Source organism: Nyctereutes procyonoides, unplaced genomic scaffold (assembly GCF_905146905.1).
Source record: "Nyctereutes procyonoides isolate TBG_1078 unplaced genomic scaffold, NYPRO_anot_genome, whole genome shotgun sequence".
NCBI classification, from domain to species: Eukaryota; Metazoa; Chordata; class Mammalia; order Carnivora; family Canidae; genus Nyctereutes; species Nyctereutes procyonoides.
The window spans coordinates 59,975,552-59,989,353 of NW_026575146.1; the positions used below are offsets into that span (position 1 = coordinate 59,975,552).

At 37.9% G+C, this 13,802-nt stretch overlaps 1 protein-coding gene across 6 annotated transcripts in view; it reads right to left on the reverse strand.

The window, feature by feature from the left end:
• Positions 1–5,803: 5,803 nt before the first annotated feature.
• Positions 5,804–13,802, reverse strand: part of PLGRKT (plasminogen receptor with a C-terminal lysine) — a 55,503-nt gene continuing 47,504 nt past the window's right edge. For 5 of the 6 annotated variants that reach the window (XM_055309965.1, XM_055309961.1, XM_055309960.1 and 2 more), the window contains 3 exons: positions 9,809–9,939; positions 9,255–9,364; positions 5,804–6,128 (listed from right to left, as the gene is read on the reverse strand). In XM_055309965.1, the coding sequence (XP_055165940.1) occupies positions 6,007–6,128; positions 9,255–9,364; positions 9,809–9,939 (363 nt within the window). In that variant the 3' untranslated portion in view covers positions 5,804–6,006. The remainder of the gene's footprint in view (positions 6,129–9,254; positions 9,365–9,808; positions 9,940–13,802) is intronic. The other variant, XM_055309966.1, reaches the window with a different exon arrangement.

The window sequence follows — 13,802 nt, forward strand, 5'->3', positions numbered from 1 at the left end:
AGAAGGAGCCATCCATAAGTATAAATTATATTCAAACCATAGGTGTCTTTTTATCGTTTCTGGTTTAAAGAGGTAGCATTAGTTGGAATCCTTTCAAGATGTTTAATTCCTTGAAAATTAAAAGAAAGAATTCTACAGGCCAATTTTTCTCTGGAGCAATTTAAGAAGATGTGAAATGGTTGAGTATTTCAATCCATATTGGGTTCCTAGCGTTCTCTCTCTTTCTGTCTTTTTCTCAAATCACCTTGGTGGGCGGAAATAGTACCACCGTCTACTCAAGTCAGATCTTCATCAGCAGTAAATTAATGGTGTGGGGATGGTGGGAAGAGAAGGAAGAACAGTCACCTGTATTCCTCAAAGTCCAATCATCTTATCCTGATATACTGACAGCTTTTTACAGACTTCCTTTGTCACATTTCAGTGTCTACTAGTATCTCTGATCCATTGACTTTCACATGTATTCAACAGCTGTTTTCCTTATAGTTTTTTGAAACCTTCACCAAGCCAGAATCCTGGATTGTCAGTCCTCCCTAAGACATGACTTCATGTGGACACATCCTGAACTCTGTTCCTCTAACACCAAATGAAATGCCAAACCAACTCAGGGTCAGTGTCTGCCTGTCCCTCATGTCCAGGCAGAGCAGAAACCATCCACAGAGTGCTGCTGGCCACAGATGAAGTCCTCCAAGAAGAAATAAATAGACTGAGGTTAGCAATCCATCATTCAACCCTGTGACACTTATAGACTGAGAAATTATGAGCCAGAAATGTCATCTAAACCTGAGACTTAGCAATACTGTTGAGTCTTTATCAGTGGGATTATAGGTTTCCAGTTGCTTTTATTGGTGGTCATGATGAATGTGTTCTACGCAGACACACTTCTTACTGTCATCCAAGTAGCTAGAAGAATAATATAGGACAGCAAAATAAACTGGCCTGCAAGAGAATCCCACAGGTGACTTTGGTCCCTTGGGCGCTCAGTTCCCCTGACCAGTGGCTCACCTGGCAGCCATTTTTGGGCTGTTTGAGGCAGCTCCATCCTTTCATGAAGACTTACTCTTCTTTGGCTGTCTTCTTATTTTCTAGGCCTCTCTCACTCCTCCCCTGCCCCTTGCCAGTCTGGGCTTTCTGGTACACCTGCAGCCCAAGCACTGCTCCACTCTTCATAAACTTTAAGAGTTTTTGAAGTACTCAAAGTTACCAGTAGAAAAACCAGCAGAGCTACTAAGTAGTCATCCCTGAATACTAGAAACTACTTTCTGCAAATTGAACATTGGTAGGATGCAGGGTATTCTTGAAATCTCCTATAGGCATCCACAAGACCAGACCTAAGGAGTGTTTCCAATTATCCCGCAGAATAGACAGACTCTAAGGCCAAGAGATAGCACAACTCCTGAGTAATGAACTTTGTTTAATAATATTTCCCTAGCAAGAGTTTGTTCCTTTCTCAGAATAGTGGAACAGAAAAATCTAGGTTCTGGCTAGTGTCTCTAGAATATCAGATTTGCACATGCATATATTAGATTGTTGAAGTCTATAAAATATATTATGAATTTCAGATTGCTCATATTCAAATTACATTGGTTGTAGATTATTTCCTGCAATTTGAGTCTGTTCCCTCCTCATTGTCTTCTAACCCCTGCCCTTCTAATCCCTTCTTCTAAGACTCTAAGACTGAGTATATATGATAGTTTAAACATATATTTTTGATTTTGACTTTCATTGTCACTGTCTTTTCAGAGTCAGGCAGCATTGTGCCTTGGAAAGAATCCTGCCAGGGACTCAAAACACCAATGTTTTAGTACAAACTACCATTACCATATGTAGAATTTCAGGTAAATCACTTATGACCTCCATTTTCTTGAGAAAATATAAAATGGAGGTTTATACTAGACCATTTTAAGGGTCTTCTCTTTTTAACATCTTGACAGTAATTCCAGTGTTTGTCATTAAAACTCTTTTGAATAGATTTGGGGAACTTCTAGAATATTTACAAAGTGCAGTTAGACAATAAAGGACCCCCTTCAGTGTTACCCCAAAACACAAACTGAGTTGAGTAGAACACCATATAAACTTTATTTGTAATTTTAGTCCCCAGTTTTTTTTCTCTCTCTCTCTTTTTTTAAGGTTTTACTTATTTCTTTGAGAGAGAGAAAGCACATGAGCATGCGTGAGTAGGGGAAGGGCCAGAGGGAGAAGCAGACTTCCTGCTGAGCAGGGAGCCCAATGCAGGGCTCCATCCCAGAATCCAGGGATCATGACCTGAGCCAAAGGCAGATCTTAACATGCTGAGTCACCCAGGCACACACCGACCCCCAATTCTGTCATTTAAATATGAATTTAAAACATTCAAAATGGTTAAGTATTACAATCTTCTAAACTATATTTTTATTATTATGTTATTACTATAAAGTGATTTCCAAGAAGGGTCATTATGCTGCAGAGAACTTCAGGGCACATATTTATTTCCTTTACACCACTACTTAATCTCCATGTGAAGCTGAGGGAGTCTCTGCATTGCTTTGGTTGGGTCAGCAGTGTGTTGGGGAAGATGGACAGTCACATGGCATAGGGATGAGGTTCCCCCCACCTCAACTTTGTTCCTAATCACTGAAAAGATGTTGGGTGAGGCTACCATATTCTAATCTCTAAATCTTTGCTTATAATCATACCTTAGTTTCTTATTTTTCTCCTAATTTATTTTCTTATAATAATTTCCTCATTCTTCTTGTAATAGCACAAATATCTGTGACTGTAAGCTAGCTGAACAAAGACCACATCGTGCTCAGTATTTAGAAATATCATGATGCCTGGTCGATAATCAGTAATAATAGTAAGTAATATAAGTATTAACATAAATGGCTTTTTTTTTAGATTTAGATTCAGGCAAGTGATTAAATCATTTTTTTTTTAAAGACTGTTACAATACATGTGGAGTAGAGAAGAAAATCCACAGTGTTTTTAAAAGATAAAATGAAACAATTTCACTTCTATAGTTGGCAATGCCAATAGGCCCCTTGGTGTCCACTTAATCACTGGGGTGCCTGGGAGAAAGGTTTCAGAACCCAAAGGTACAAAACAAGAGAACAGAGGACAGAAGAGAAGGAAAGGGGAGGAAGTGAGGCCAGGAGGTAGGAGGAATCAAAGAAGAACAGGAGGGAATGCAGTATGTATTGGCAATTTCCCCAAAGGTATCTGTTCTCTCCTTGTTCCCCAAACCCTGCTGGGCCTGACACAGGCCTGAACAAGCCAAGGAAACAGGCCCTCGTCCTCCCGGTACCCACAATGGCTGACTTTGCTGGAGAGTAGCATCCTCTCTTCAGAGCCCCATGGAAGGCATCTTCTCCCTTTTGTTAGCAACTGGTGGAAGGCCTCCTTAGGGATTTTGTGCATTTATGCTGCCTAACTGATGTATAGTTCCGCTTGGGAGCCCTAACAGTTGTAAATGCTTTGTTTCCATGGATGCCCTGTGTACCCCTGGGGCTCTATGAAAGGCAGGTATTAACTTATCTCTGGTGAAAACATCAACTTAGGGGCACCGGGTGGCTCAGTTGTTTAAGTGTCTCTCTTTGGCTGGTGTCATAATCCCAGGGCCCAGAGATCGAGTTGCACATCAGGCTCCCCGCTCAGTGGGGAGTCTGCTTTTCCTTCTGGCCCTCCCGCCTGCTTGTGCTGTCTCTCACACTCTCTCTAGAAAAAATAATCTTAAAAAAAAAATAGCTCAGGTCATGATCCGCATGTCAGACTCCCTCTCCCTCTGTGGCTGCCCCTGCTTGTGTTTGCTCTCTCTCTCTCTCAACAGTGTCAGAGCAAAAATGTTTGTCCTTTCAATTATAAATATTATTATATTTAATAATAAGTAAGGGGAAAAGCTTTGGATAATCAGTAATACCAAAGGCAGTTGGGATATATTTTAATATAGTTGAATTGCAAAGCCATTATTTACTAGCTCTGCTTTGATTTTTGCCTCACAATTTGGAGCAAACAAAAATGTGAGTATATGTGTTTAGCAGAGGCTCTGTTAAGTAACAATTATTAATGGGCTTAGAGTCAATGCCAAAGTGAGAAGCTAATGCAAATGAGTGGCCTGGTGGTCCAGAGAGAGCTCAGAGCCTGCTATATTACACAGCAAAATAGTAACACAAATCCCATGCAAGTTCTTTAACCAGTCAACTCTTGCAGGGCACTCAAACTCATTCTTGGTGAGCCCTGGCTAGACTAAGACACGAATGTTTGGACAACATGATTGAATTTATGGGGAAAGAAATACAATTCCAGATTCTGGCGTGGTCTACAAACCACTGCTGGGTCTTAAGCATCCCTTAGACCACTTGTATGCCTCCTAATCACTTCTTTCCCCTGTCTTCCAGAAAATCCATGCTAATGACTCAATGAAGGGAAATCACTTTCTTCTCCCTCCACAACTTCAAACTACTTTCCCAGTTTTGCTATTCTTTCTTGTCATCTTTCTGAACCTATCCTCAAAGCCATAGCCTTGGTTCAGGCCCTGCTCAGTACTCAGGTGTGGATTATTGTGGTTCTTCATTGCATGGGCTCTGGGATCTTCCTCTTGTAATAGACTAATTCCACTAAAAACCCAAAGCAGATTCTTTCATGCCACCCCCACTCCCCACCCCATTACCCTCAGGATAGAGTTTAAATTCCTTAGGCCCCCAGCTGGTCAGGAGATAAGCTGTGCCTCCAGGCTCATTTCTTAACTGCCTTACAGGAGGAGGAACCCTTTGCCCCAGGCAAATAGAACCAGCAGCAAATCCCTGGACCTGAAAGCCTGTCTTGCCTTAAATCAGGCTTCTTCTGTCCAGCCTGCATCCTTATCTTCATGGAGTACTTCCATGCATCCTCAAGACATTACTCAAGGTTCCCTACAACTATGATTGTATCAAAACCATTTGTTGATATGTAGTCAGCTGCTTGAGGATAACTGCTGTTGTATTCATGCTTGTTTTCTCCCTTGGTTTCATCACCTATTATTCTGATTGGCCTTTCTATTCTTTCACCAAGCTAAGTCTTAGCGTCTTTCCACTAGAACATATTCCTCTGCCTAGGATGCAGTAACCTTGTCTTCTCATTCACTCATGTAGCCCTAGTGTCTTCGACAGTGCTTGATACAGGGTAGGTACCAGGAAATATCTTTGGAATTATTGTATTGTATGCAGGATTTGCAACTGTAGAAAGAGGTATAAATACGGTTATGAGTATAGGTTTCCTGGTGAGTAGAAATAAAAAGCTAGGCATCCTAATGAACCTCCTCATTCCCACCTCTTCAGCAACTCTGTCTTGAGTCATCATTTGAATATTTTTACCTTTTGTCTCTCACAGCTGTCTTTGCATGTTGAAAATGTGTTCAAGGCCTAACCTTTTCAAAGCCTCTTAGAGCATATTCACTGGAGCCAAACCATCTAGGTTCTTGCCCCAGTTCTGTCCAGTTATGACCTTGGGCAGGTAATTTAAGCCCTCTGTGCTTTAGTTTCCACATCCATAAAATGATGCCTCCTCATGGGATTGTTTGGATGATTATAAAAATATATGTAAAACACTCAGAAGAGTGGCCATAATAAGCACAACATACATGTTAGTCATTAATATTAGTCATTTTCTATCAGGTAGAGAGAGGACACAATTGACAAATCCAAATGAAGTATCTGTGGAAGATAAATGTGATGGGAAAAGTTTGTGTGACAGAGAAATGAGAGCAGCAGGACATTTGCTTCCAGGAATCAAAACAATATAATTTATTAATTATACATTTAGATATTTGTAATATACACCATATATAGGAAATATGAAAGTTGCTTAGAGTACCTCCATGATTTTGTATTGAATGTTAAAAATTTTATTTTAAAATAGTTTAACAAAACTCCTCTTGCATTTTAATATTTTAAAATAAAATCCATTATGTCAAAATGTCAAGCATCTAAAAAATTGTAAAAACCATGATTCAAGTCAACAATTATGTGTTTTGAGATTTGGTGGGTAAACATGATTTCATTTGTCTATGAAGAATTTACTCTGTTCCCTTCTGGCTTTTTCAAGGCTTTCAAAAGTGATCATGCCTCTTGGCAGCTGCAACTTACTCTTTTCTGTTTCCAGTATGTTCTCAGCTTCACCTTAAACAGAGTACAGAAATATGCAAGGTGACAAAAGGATCATTAGTGTTTTGTGAAAAAGCCAAATTGCTATATGTCAGTGACAAGCTGTAACACTGTGTGGAAGCAGGCCCCTATTGTCTTCAGGAGAAGCCACCTCCCAAAGGAAGGTCATTCTTTCCTTTGGGAAGAAAAAGGAATTCTGAAGACAGAGAGAGAAATCAATCGGATGCTATAAATTTTACTTGACAGAAGACAGCATTTTAAAATATAGAAGAGAAAGAATACCAAGTAATATTTTTTTCCTTGAAGGAAAGTCAGGACGGTAAGCATTAGTTGTGTTTGGAGGGGTTTAGCATGGAGAAACCAAACATAGTCTCTGTTATATTGCCCCTAAATATGTAGGTGACATAAGAGAAAATAAAGCTTATTAAATTTTTTCTTTTTCAAGAAAGCTAATCTTTTACCTGAAACCACTTGTAAGTACCCAAAATAATATTAAATGTTCTTTAGTCTGTATACATACATACACACAAGTATATGCAGTTTTATAAGTAATTCCTCTTTCATGTAACAGGTAGTAATTTCTTAGGCCCAGTTGAAGACTAATTAGCAAAATTTAAAAAAATTATAGTGTACATTGTTGGCATTCTATAATTTTCCTTGGGAATGAAAGCAACTGGTTCTTTTTAAGTACTTCTTTTTTAGCACACAATGAATTTATACTCCAGACCCAATAGGGCAGGCTACAATTTTCAAATTATAACACCCTAACCACCTGCAAACATCTTTTTTTTTTTTTTTTTGCCTCAGTCTTACATAGTAAGTAAAAGTCATTATAAATTATATGAAATCAGACAGGTCTTGAATGACACACTAAATGTGTCTATGTGATAGTGCCTCACATGGGGTACATTCTCATGTGTATGCAGAAAGGCTGATGATAAAGTCAGTCAAGGATTGATTGTATACCTTGGGTTCATCACTAGTTAACAAGGCTAAGTGTTATAACCTAAACTTTCAAGTACAGCAAGTTTCCTGGTAGATTATAAAGCTGTATTTTTTAAAATAGGAAATTCCCATAACATGTCTTCAAAGTTTAAAATTGTATGTTCTGTGGACTCTGATGGACCTATAATAAAATTACTTCCCAAATATACAATCATGATGTTCCTAGAAAATAACCTTGTTCTCTATTAGTAATATGTTCAAGTGAATGTTGTGTAATAGACTTGCCATTTAATACTATGTATTTTTACGAAGCACTGAGAATTCTAATGTCCATAAAAACAATGAAACATAGTTGAACTCAGACTAATAAATTCTTAAGCAGATGAGTAACATGAAACTGAGCTTTAACATTGGTAAATTAGTTGTGTAGTTAGTTTTCAACTTAAAATGAGATTGTACTCCGAAATTTAATATGTACATCAGTTTTTTAGAGCTCAGAATACATTTTCCCATAGTGATAATGTAGTAAATCAATTTCTAGGCCATCAACAGAAAACTCTTTAGGTCACAATGTAGCTAAAATATGATACCATAGTGCTTGACCCCAAGGGACATTTTAGCAGAGTTTCTATGTGGAAAATGTATTTCCATCTTCCAATGGAAATTTTTAAGGAACATATAATCCTTGTATCTCCCTAAGCCTGGAAAAGAGATGTTCTACTCTCTACTCCCAGTACCTGAAGAGGAGTCTATACTTCCTCCTTTCCTGTACCAAATCAATCCCCACAGAGCTTTAGCGATAGTGATGTGCCCAAAAATATAGCCCAGGAGAGGAAAGGATGGGAAAAATGAAGGCTTGGGAAAGGCATAGTTCCAATGTGCTTTCGGTTGAAGGCTCAAGAAGGGACCCTTCAATAGGGGCTCTCATGAGAGAGTCTTCCTGGATTAGGAATGGCTTCTGTGGCAGCAGGGCTACTTTCTAGGGCAATAAAAGCCAGGGTTCTATGAGAACAGCATGGTGTGATTATTTAACAACCAGCTCTCCAGAAAAAAAAAAAAATGTAAGTTTTTTATGAATATAAGTTTCTTATAAATTTTACTTACATATAATATAGCACACAATTTTATAAAAAAATAATAAAATGTTCAATGTACTTTATTATAAATAAATGTCACATAGCAAATTAATGAGAAAGTATAATTCCAACATGAATGAAGGTTGGTATTTTCATTTACACTAACAAGACAAAAGTGGAAACAATGACATATGTTGGAATTCTTTTTGTTTGGAAATGATGTAAACCAACTTGGTTGAATCAGATAACATTTTTTAAATGTTAGGAGAATGTTTCCTCAATTGTTTGTGCTATTTACAACATAATGGCTACTGACACAACAAATAATTAAGTATAATCTGCAGTTAACATTTTCTTCATCACTTCCTTAAATCTAGACCATGGGTTAGCAAGCTTTCTTAAAAGGGCCAAACAGTAACTATTTTAGGTTTGTGGGGCCTTATATCTTTTGTTGCAATCTCTCAGCTCTGTCATGGCAATGGGAACACAATGGGAACACAGACAATTCAGAAATGAATGGGCATGCCTGTGTTTTAATAAAACTTTATATTCAAAAACAGGTGGCCACTCTGCAGGCCATAGTTTGCTGAAAATAATAAGTCAAGCCTTGATTTGTTTTTTTCAGATTTCCATGGTGTATATATTCCCACACCATGACCAACTTCAGGCTACCAATGGGATGCCACTGAAGTTGGAGTTGTATCTGTTATCTTATTGTGTGTGTATATTGTATCTGCATTTCTACCATACAGATGCAATAGATACACATAACTTCAGAGTACAGATAATAGTAAAATAATGAAAAACTGGTGTTCTGAGTATTTATTACCATTGTTTTTAATATAATTTAATATTATGTTTTGTGATTTATGTAATTATAAGGTTATCTAATTTAGTGTCTAATAATCTATATTAAACAACCAGCTTACAAATTCCTGAAAATTTGGTAGTTAGTTATTGTGGGGTGGTACAGCAGACTGTGAGAGGGAGCAGAAATGTTGGTCACTGGAAGTTCAGGGAAAGGAGTCTTGTCAGAATGTTCATAAATCAAGGGGTCATGAGAAGAGGATCCTTGAACCAGAAAATGAATCCAGAATATACACGAGTTTATCAGACTGACCTTTCATTCTTTGTAGAAGGGTTCCATATCCTAAGTCATACTGGTAGGTGAAGATAAAGCTTAATGGAATAATAGGGAAGAGCAAGGCTGGCTTCTTCTTTCTTATTGCCCTGGTTCAAGAACAAAAAATAAATAAATCTTAAGAATGACTTGTAAATACATATCTCTACACTCAATGAAAAAAAAATGACTGCTTTTTGGAAGAATGTCCTCCATTTTAGAAACTACTTAGTTCATTTGAATCTTCTGTGGGATTAGGATTTTCTAACCTCTCACCAGATTCTGCACCTTTCATCTTGGTGTCTAATCAGTCCTCTCTCTAACTTATAAAATGGAGACAAGGATGGAAGAAATCTGAGAAACTAGAGGTAGAATGAGCTATTCCTACACTGGTTCTATAGTTACCTCCAGGTACACCTACCAAGCTATAAGGGGTTATTGTGTTTACATAGATACTATTTGGACCAAAGTCCTATCTTGGCCAACTTGATAGTAATATGATAATATCAAAAAAGAAACAAATTATTTAAGAAACTTATAAATAGCAAACATACCCAGCTGTTAAAGAGATGGCTGCAATGCCAAAAAAAGTTCCAAAATATTTGAGGAATTCCCGAGACCAAGCAATCTGCATGGCCATTTGTCTTTCTCTCATTTCGTTCTGCATCATTAGTTGCCTTTCCATCTGAGGATGAAATAAATGACAAAGTCTGGTTACTTATCTTTTGATTCTGAGCACAGAGTTAATAATCTGCTTTTCCAGGGGATTTTCTTTCTTTATTTGCTTTGATTTGTCTTTTTGTTAAAAAAAAAAAAAAAGCCCCAGTAGGCTTTGACTAAAGTTCTTCTTGGCAGCTATGCCCGGCTGTCACTTTGGCAGTGAAATCTCCCTGGAATATATACAGAATGGTTATGATATTCTTCTTCTGTGTCCTAAGGTCTTGAATGCACGTAGTCTGGAGCTTTTATTCAACCCTAAAATATATGTTCAGCCTCTTCTGTCCCATGCAAGGAAAGATCTATGTGCCTTTAAATGCAGGTACATCTTATTGGTCTTTATTACAACTTGGACTGAAATAATTTTGCCTTCCAAATTTATCCAGCTGCAAATTGACATTCATTTGGAGTAGCAGGTCCATATAATTTTATGATATGATGGCAGAGAGTATTATTCTGAGATATCCATGGAGATTTTTCTTTGCAACTATTTTCTTGATGTCTCAGGCCCTTTGTCACTTTAGTCAGTGTCTTTCACTGCATTGGAGTAGAAAGCAGGTACAGCCCAGAACACAAAAGGAGACTGGATTTGTGGATAGATTTTTAGAAAACACGCAAGAGAAGCAACAGTCTAAATGCCCATTATTTTGAGAAAGTCAAGATTCTTGAGAGAGAAAAGTCGTTTTTTATATTCTAAAATCTTGGCACTATATATCATTAGAGAGCATAGCGGAGAGCAAGCACAGAATTTGTAATATGAATCATAGCTTGGGGAGGAATGAGTAATAATGTGACAGAGTTTTCTCTTCTTGCTTTCTTGCTACTGTGAGAAGACACTGGAAGAGGAAAAGGAGATAGATATAAAGATGGGACTTGGTTCCTTGGCCTCTCTTAGGGGTTGAAACTCTGGAGGATTGTGATGGATTTGGGGATCCCTGGATGGGAGAGCATTTGTGGACCTATCTTCTGTCAAGAATTCTGGGAAGGGGCAACTAAAGTAGAGCAGAAGGGGTTGCAAGGCAGATCTAAGCTTAGGGCAGACCTGAGAGTAGCCACCCTATCTCCCTCAACTGCCAAGGGGATTGGAGAAATCTGCAGGGTTCCCATGTCAACCTGAAGAGGGGCACAGAAGGCACCTGAGAATTGAAAGCAGGTGGCTTACCAGGTGGTCATCAAAACCTAGAGCCCAGAGAACCTGTAACAGACCCTGAGGTAGAGGCCATAAACCAAGGGCTGGGCAGGGAAAGTGGCTGGATATTAGAGGATTAGCAGCACCCTGGAGTGCAGACATGATGGACAAACCCGCCTGAAACAGGTGGAACACCCAGAACAAATCACCCAGCACTGCCAGGTTTCCAAAAGACAATAACAGTACAGAAGACTCCTCCAACCAGATGTGCCTTCCCAGTGACCACACCACCCCAGGTCACTTGAACTCAAACTACAATTGGTGCAGAGGGAAAATGGACAGAGAAGGGGAGGGAGCCAAGCTGAATTCCAAAGAAATGAGTTTTAAGATAGACGTAATTGAGTCACTTTGACTTGTCAAAATTAAATTTGCCCTCAGTAATAGAAATTGAAGTTCATTTTGGGCTCAGAGAGTAATATTTTTGCATACATGTTTACTTAACATGTGAAATTTATCCTTGCTATATTACTTATTTTAAAAACTTACATGATAGTTCATAGTATCTGTCCAAGGTGATGTAGAATGCATGAATTAATCATTTGTGTTATTTAAAAGGCAGCTGAATCCAGTCATAACATAGGTGAGTGCAAGATCAGTGGTTCTGAATCTTACCTGTACATTGTGAGCTTTTCAAAATCCCAGTGCCCACATGTCAGGCCAGTGAAACCAGGGTCTGAAGTTAGGATCAGTCATTAGTATTTTGTAAATGTTGCCGGGTTAATTCCTGTTTGCAGGATTGAGAACCACTGCCTGAAAACACTCACAACCTAGGTTTTTCCCACCAAAGATCAAGCTGAAATATCAGTTTGAAAACTGATCCACTTGGAACTCTCCAAAGATTGGGAACAGAGATCTTAAAGGTGGTGGAACTCATCTGTATAGCACTGTCGTGGTGGATACATGACACCCTGCATTTGTCAAAGCCCTTTAAACTTCACAGCACAGAGTGAATGGTGTTGTTTACAGTAATGACACATCTGGATGGGGTTCTGGGACAGAAAAAGGACATTAGGGAAAACTAATGAAATTTGAATATGGAATTTATTTAGTAGTGATACACCAATCATACTTTCTTGTTGTGACAGCTGTCCATAGTAATGTAAGATATTAACTGTAGAGTTTACAAAGGGTGGAGTATTCAAGAACTCTGTCCTTTTTCTGTAAATCTAAAATTGTTCTAAAATTTAAGTTTGTTTTTAAAAATGTTTAAAGTCTTATATTCTGGATCTCTTCTACTGATAAGAATAGAGGTACTCCTCTCCCTATATCATAGATAAATTGTGAAGATCAGTAACACTGTGTATCTGCAACAAACTCTGAGCCTAGAATAAAAAAAAAAAATCTATGCATACCCTTTCCATAGGCAAAAATTTCCTGAACTATACTTTTAATTATCACTTAAAGCTTTATTACCTTATACTTCATAAAATTATTCTTAAAATCATAGGTCTAGATCTAAATACATTTAAAAATTCAAAATTAGGGCAGCCCCAGTGGCGCAGCAGTTTAGTGCCGCCTGCAGCCCAGGGTGTGATCCTGGAGACCCTGGATCGAGTCCCACGTCAGGCTCTCTGTATGATGCCTGCTTCTCCCTCTGCCTGTGTCTCTGCCTCTCTCTGTCTGTCTCTATGAATAAATAAATAAAATCTTTAAAAAAAATTCAAAATTAATAAGGGGTGCCTGGGTGGCTCAATCAGTAAAGTGTATGCCTTCGGCCCAGGTCATGATCTGGGGTCCTGGGATGGAGCCCCACATCGGGCTCCCTGCTCAATGGGGAGTCTGGCTCCCCTTCTCCTTTTGCCCCTCCCCCTGTTTGTGCTTGGTCTCTCACTCTCTCTCAAATTAATTAAATAAAACCAATTAATTAATACATTTTATTACCAAGCTTTTTCAGTAGCCCTAAAGGGATAATTATGTTGATGCAGTTATTAATTTATCAATAATAGACATGTAACTAAGTGTACATTCATTTTCACCCTTCTTCCCCAAATATTGACACTAATGAGAAATAAGAGCAAAAGAAAACCTGTACAGTAAGTTTCCTAGCAGTCTTTAACCCAAATTATAAATGTAAGATTCTTGATCCTATTTTATTTTAATTAATTACTTTAAAAGTAATTTTAAAAGATTTGTTTACAAGAATGTTTAATTATAACCCTGTGGTTATAATTATACCCAGGAATAATGATGAAACCTATGTTAATTTGTTTTCCTCCTTTGTTATTTATTTAACATTAATTAATTAATATACAGTGTACTATTAGTTTCAGAGGTAGAATTTAGTGATTTATCAGTTGTATAAAACACCCAATGCTCATTACATCAAGTGTGCCCACCCATCTCCCCTCCAGCAATCCTCAGTTTTTTCCCTATAGTTAAGTCCTAATCATAAGTTAAGAATTAACCTTAAGTCTCTTATGGTTTGTCCCCCTCTCTGATTTTGTCCTATTTTATTTTTCCTTCCTTTCCCCTATGTTCATCTGTTTTGTTTCTTAAATTCCATATATGAATGAGATCATATGATATTTGTCTTTCTGACTTATTTCGCTTAGCATAATCCCCTCTGTTCCATCCAGATTGTTGCAAATGGCAAGATTTCATTCTTTTTGATGGCTGAGTAATATTCAATTGTATGTATATAC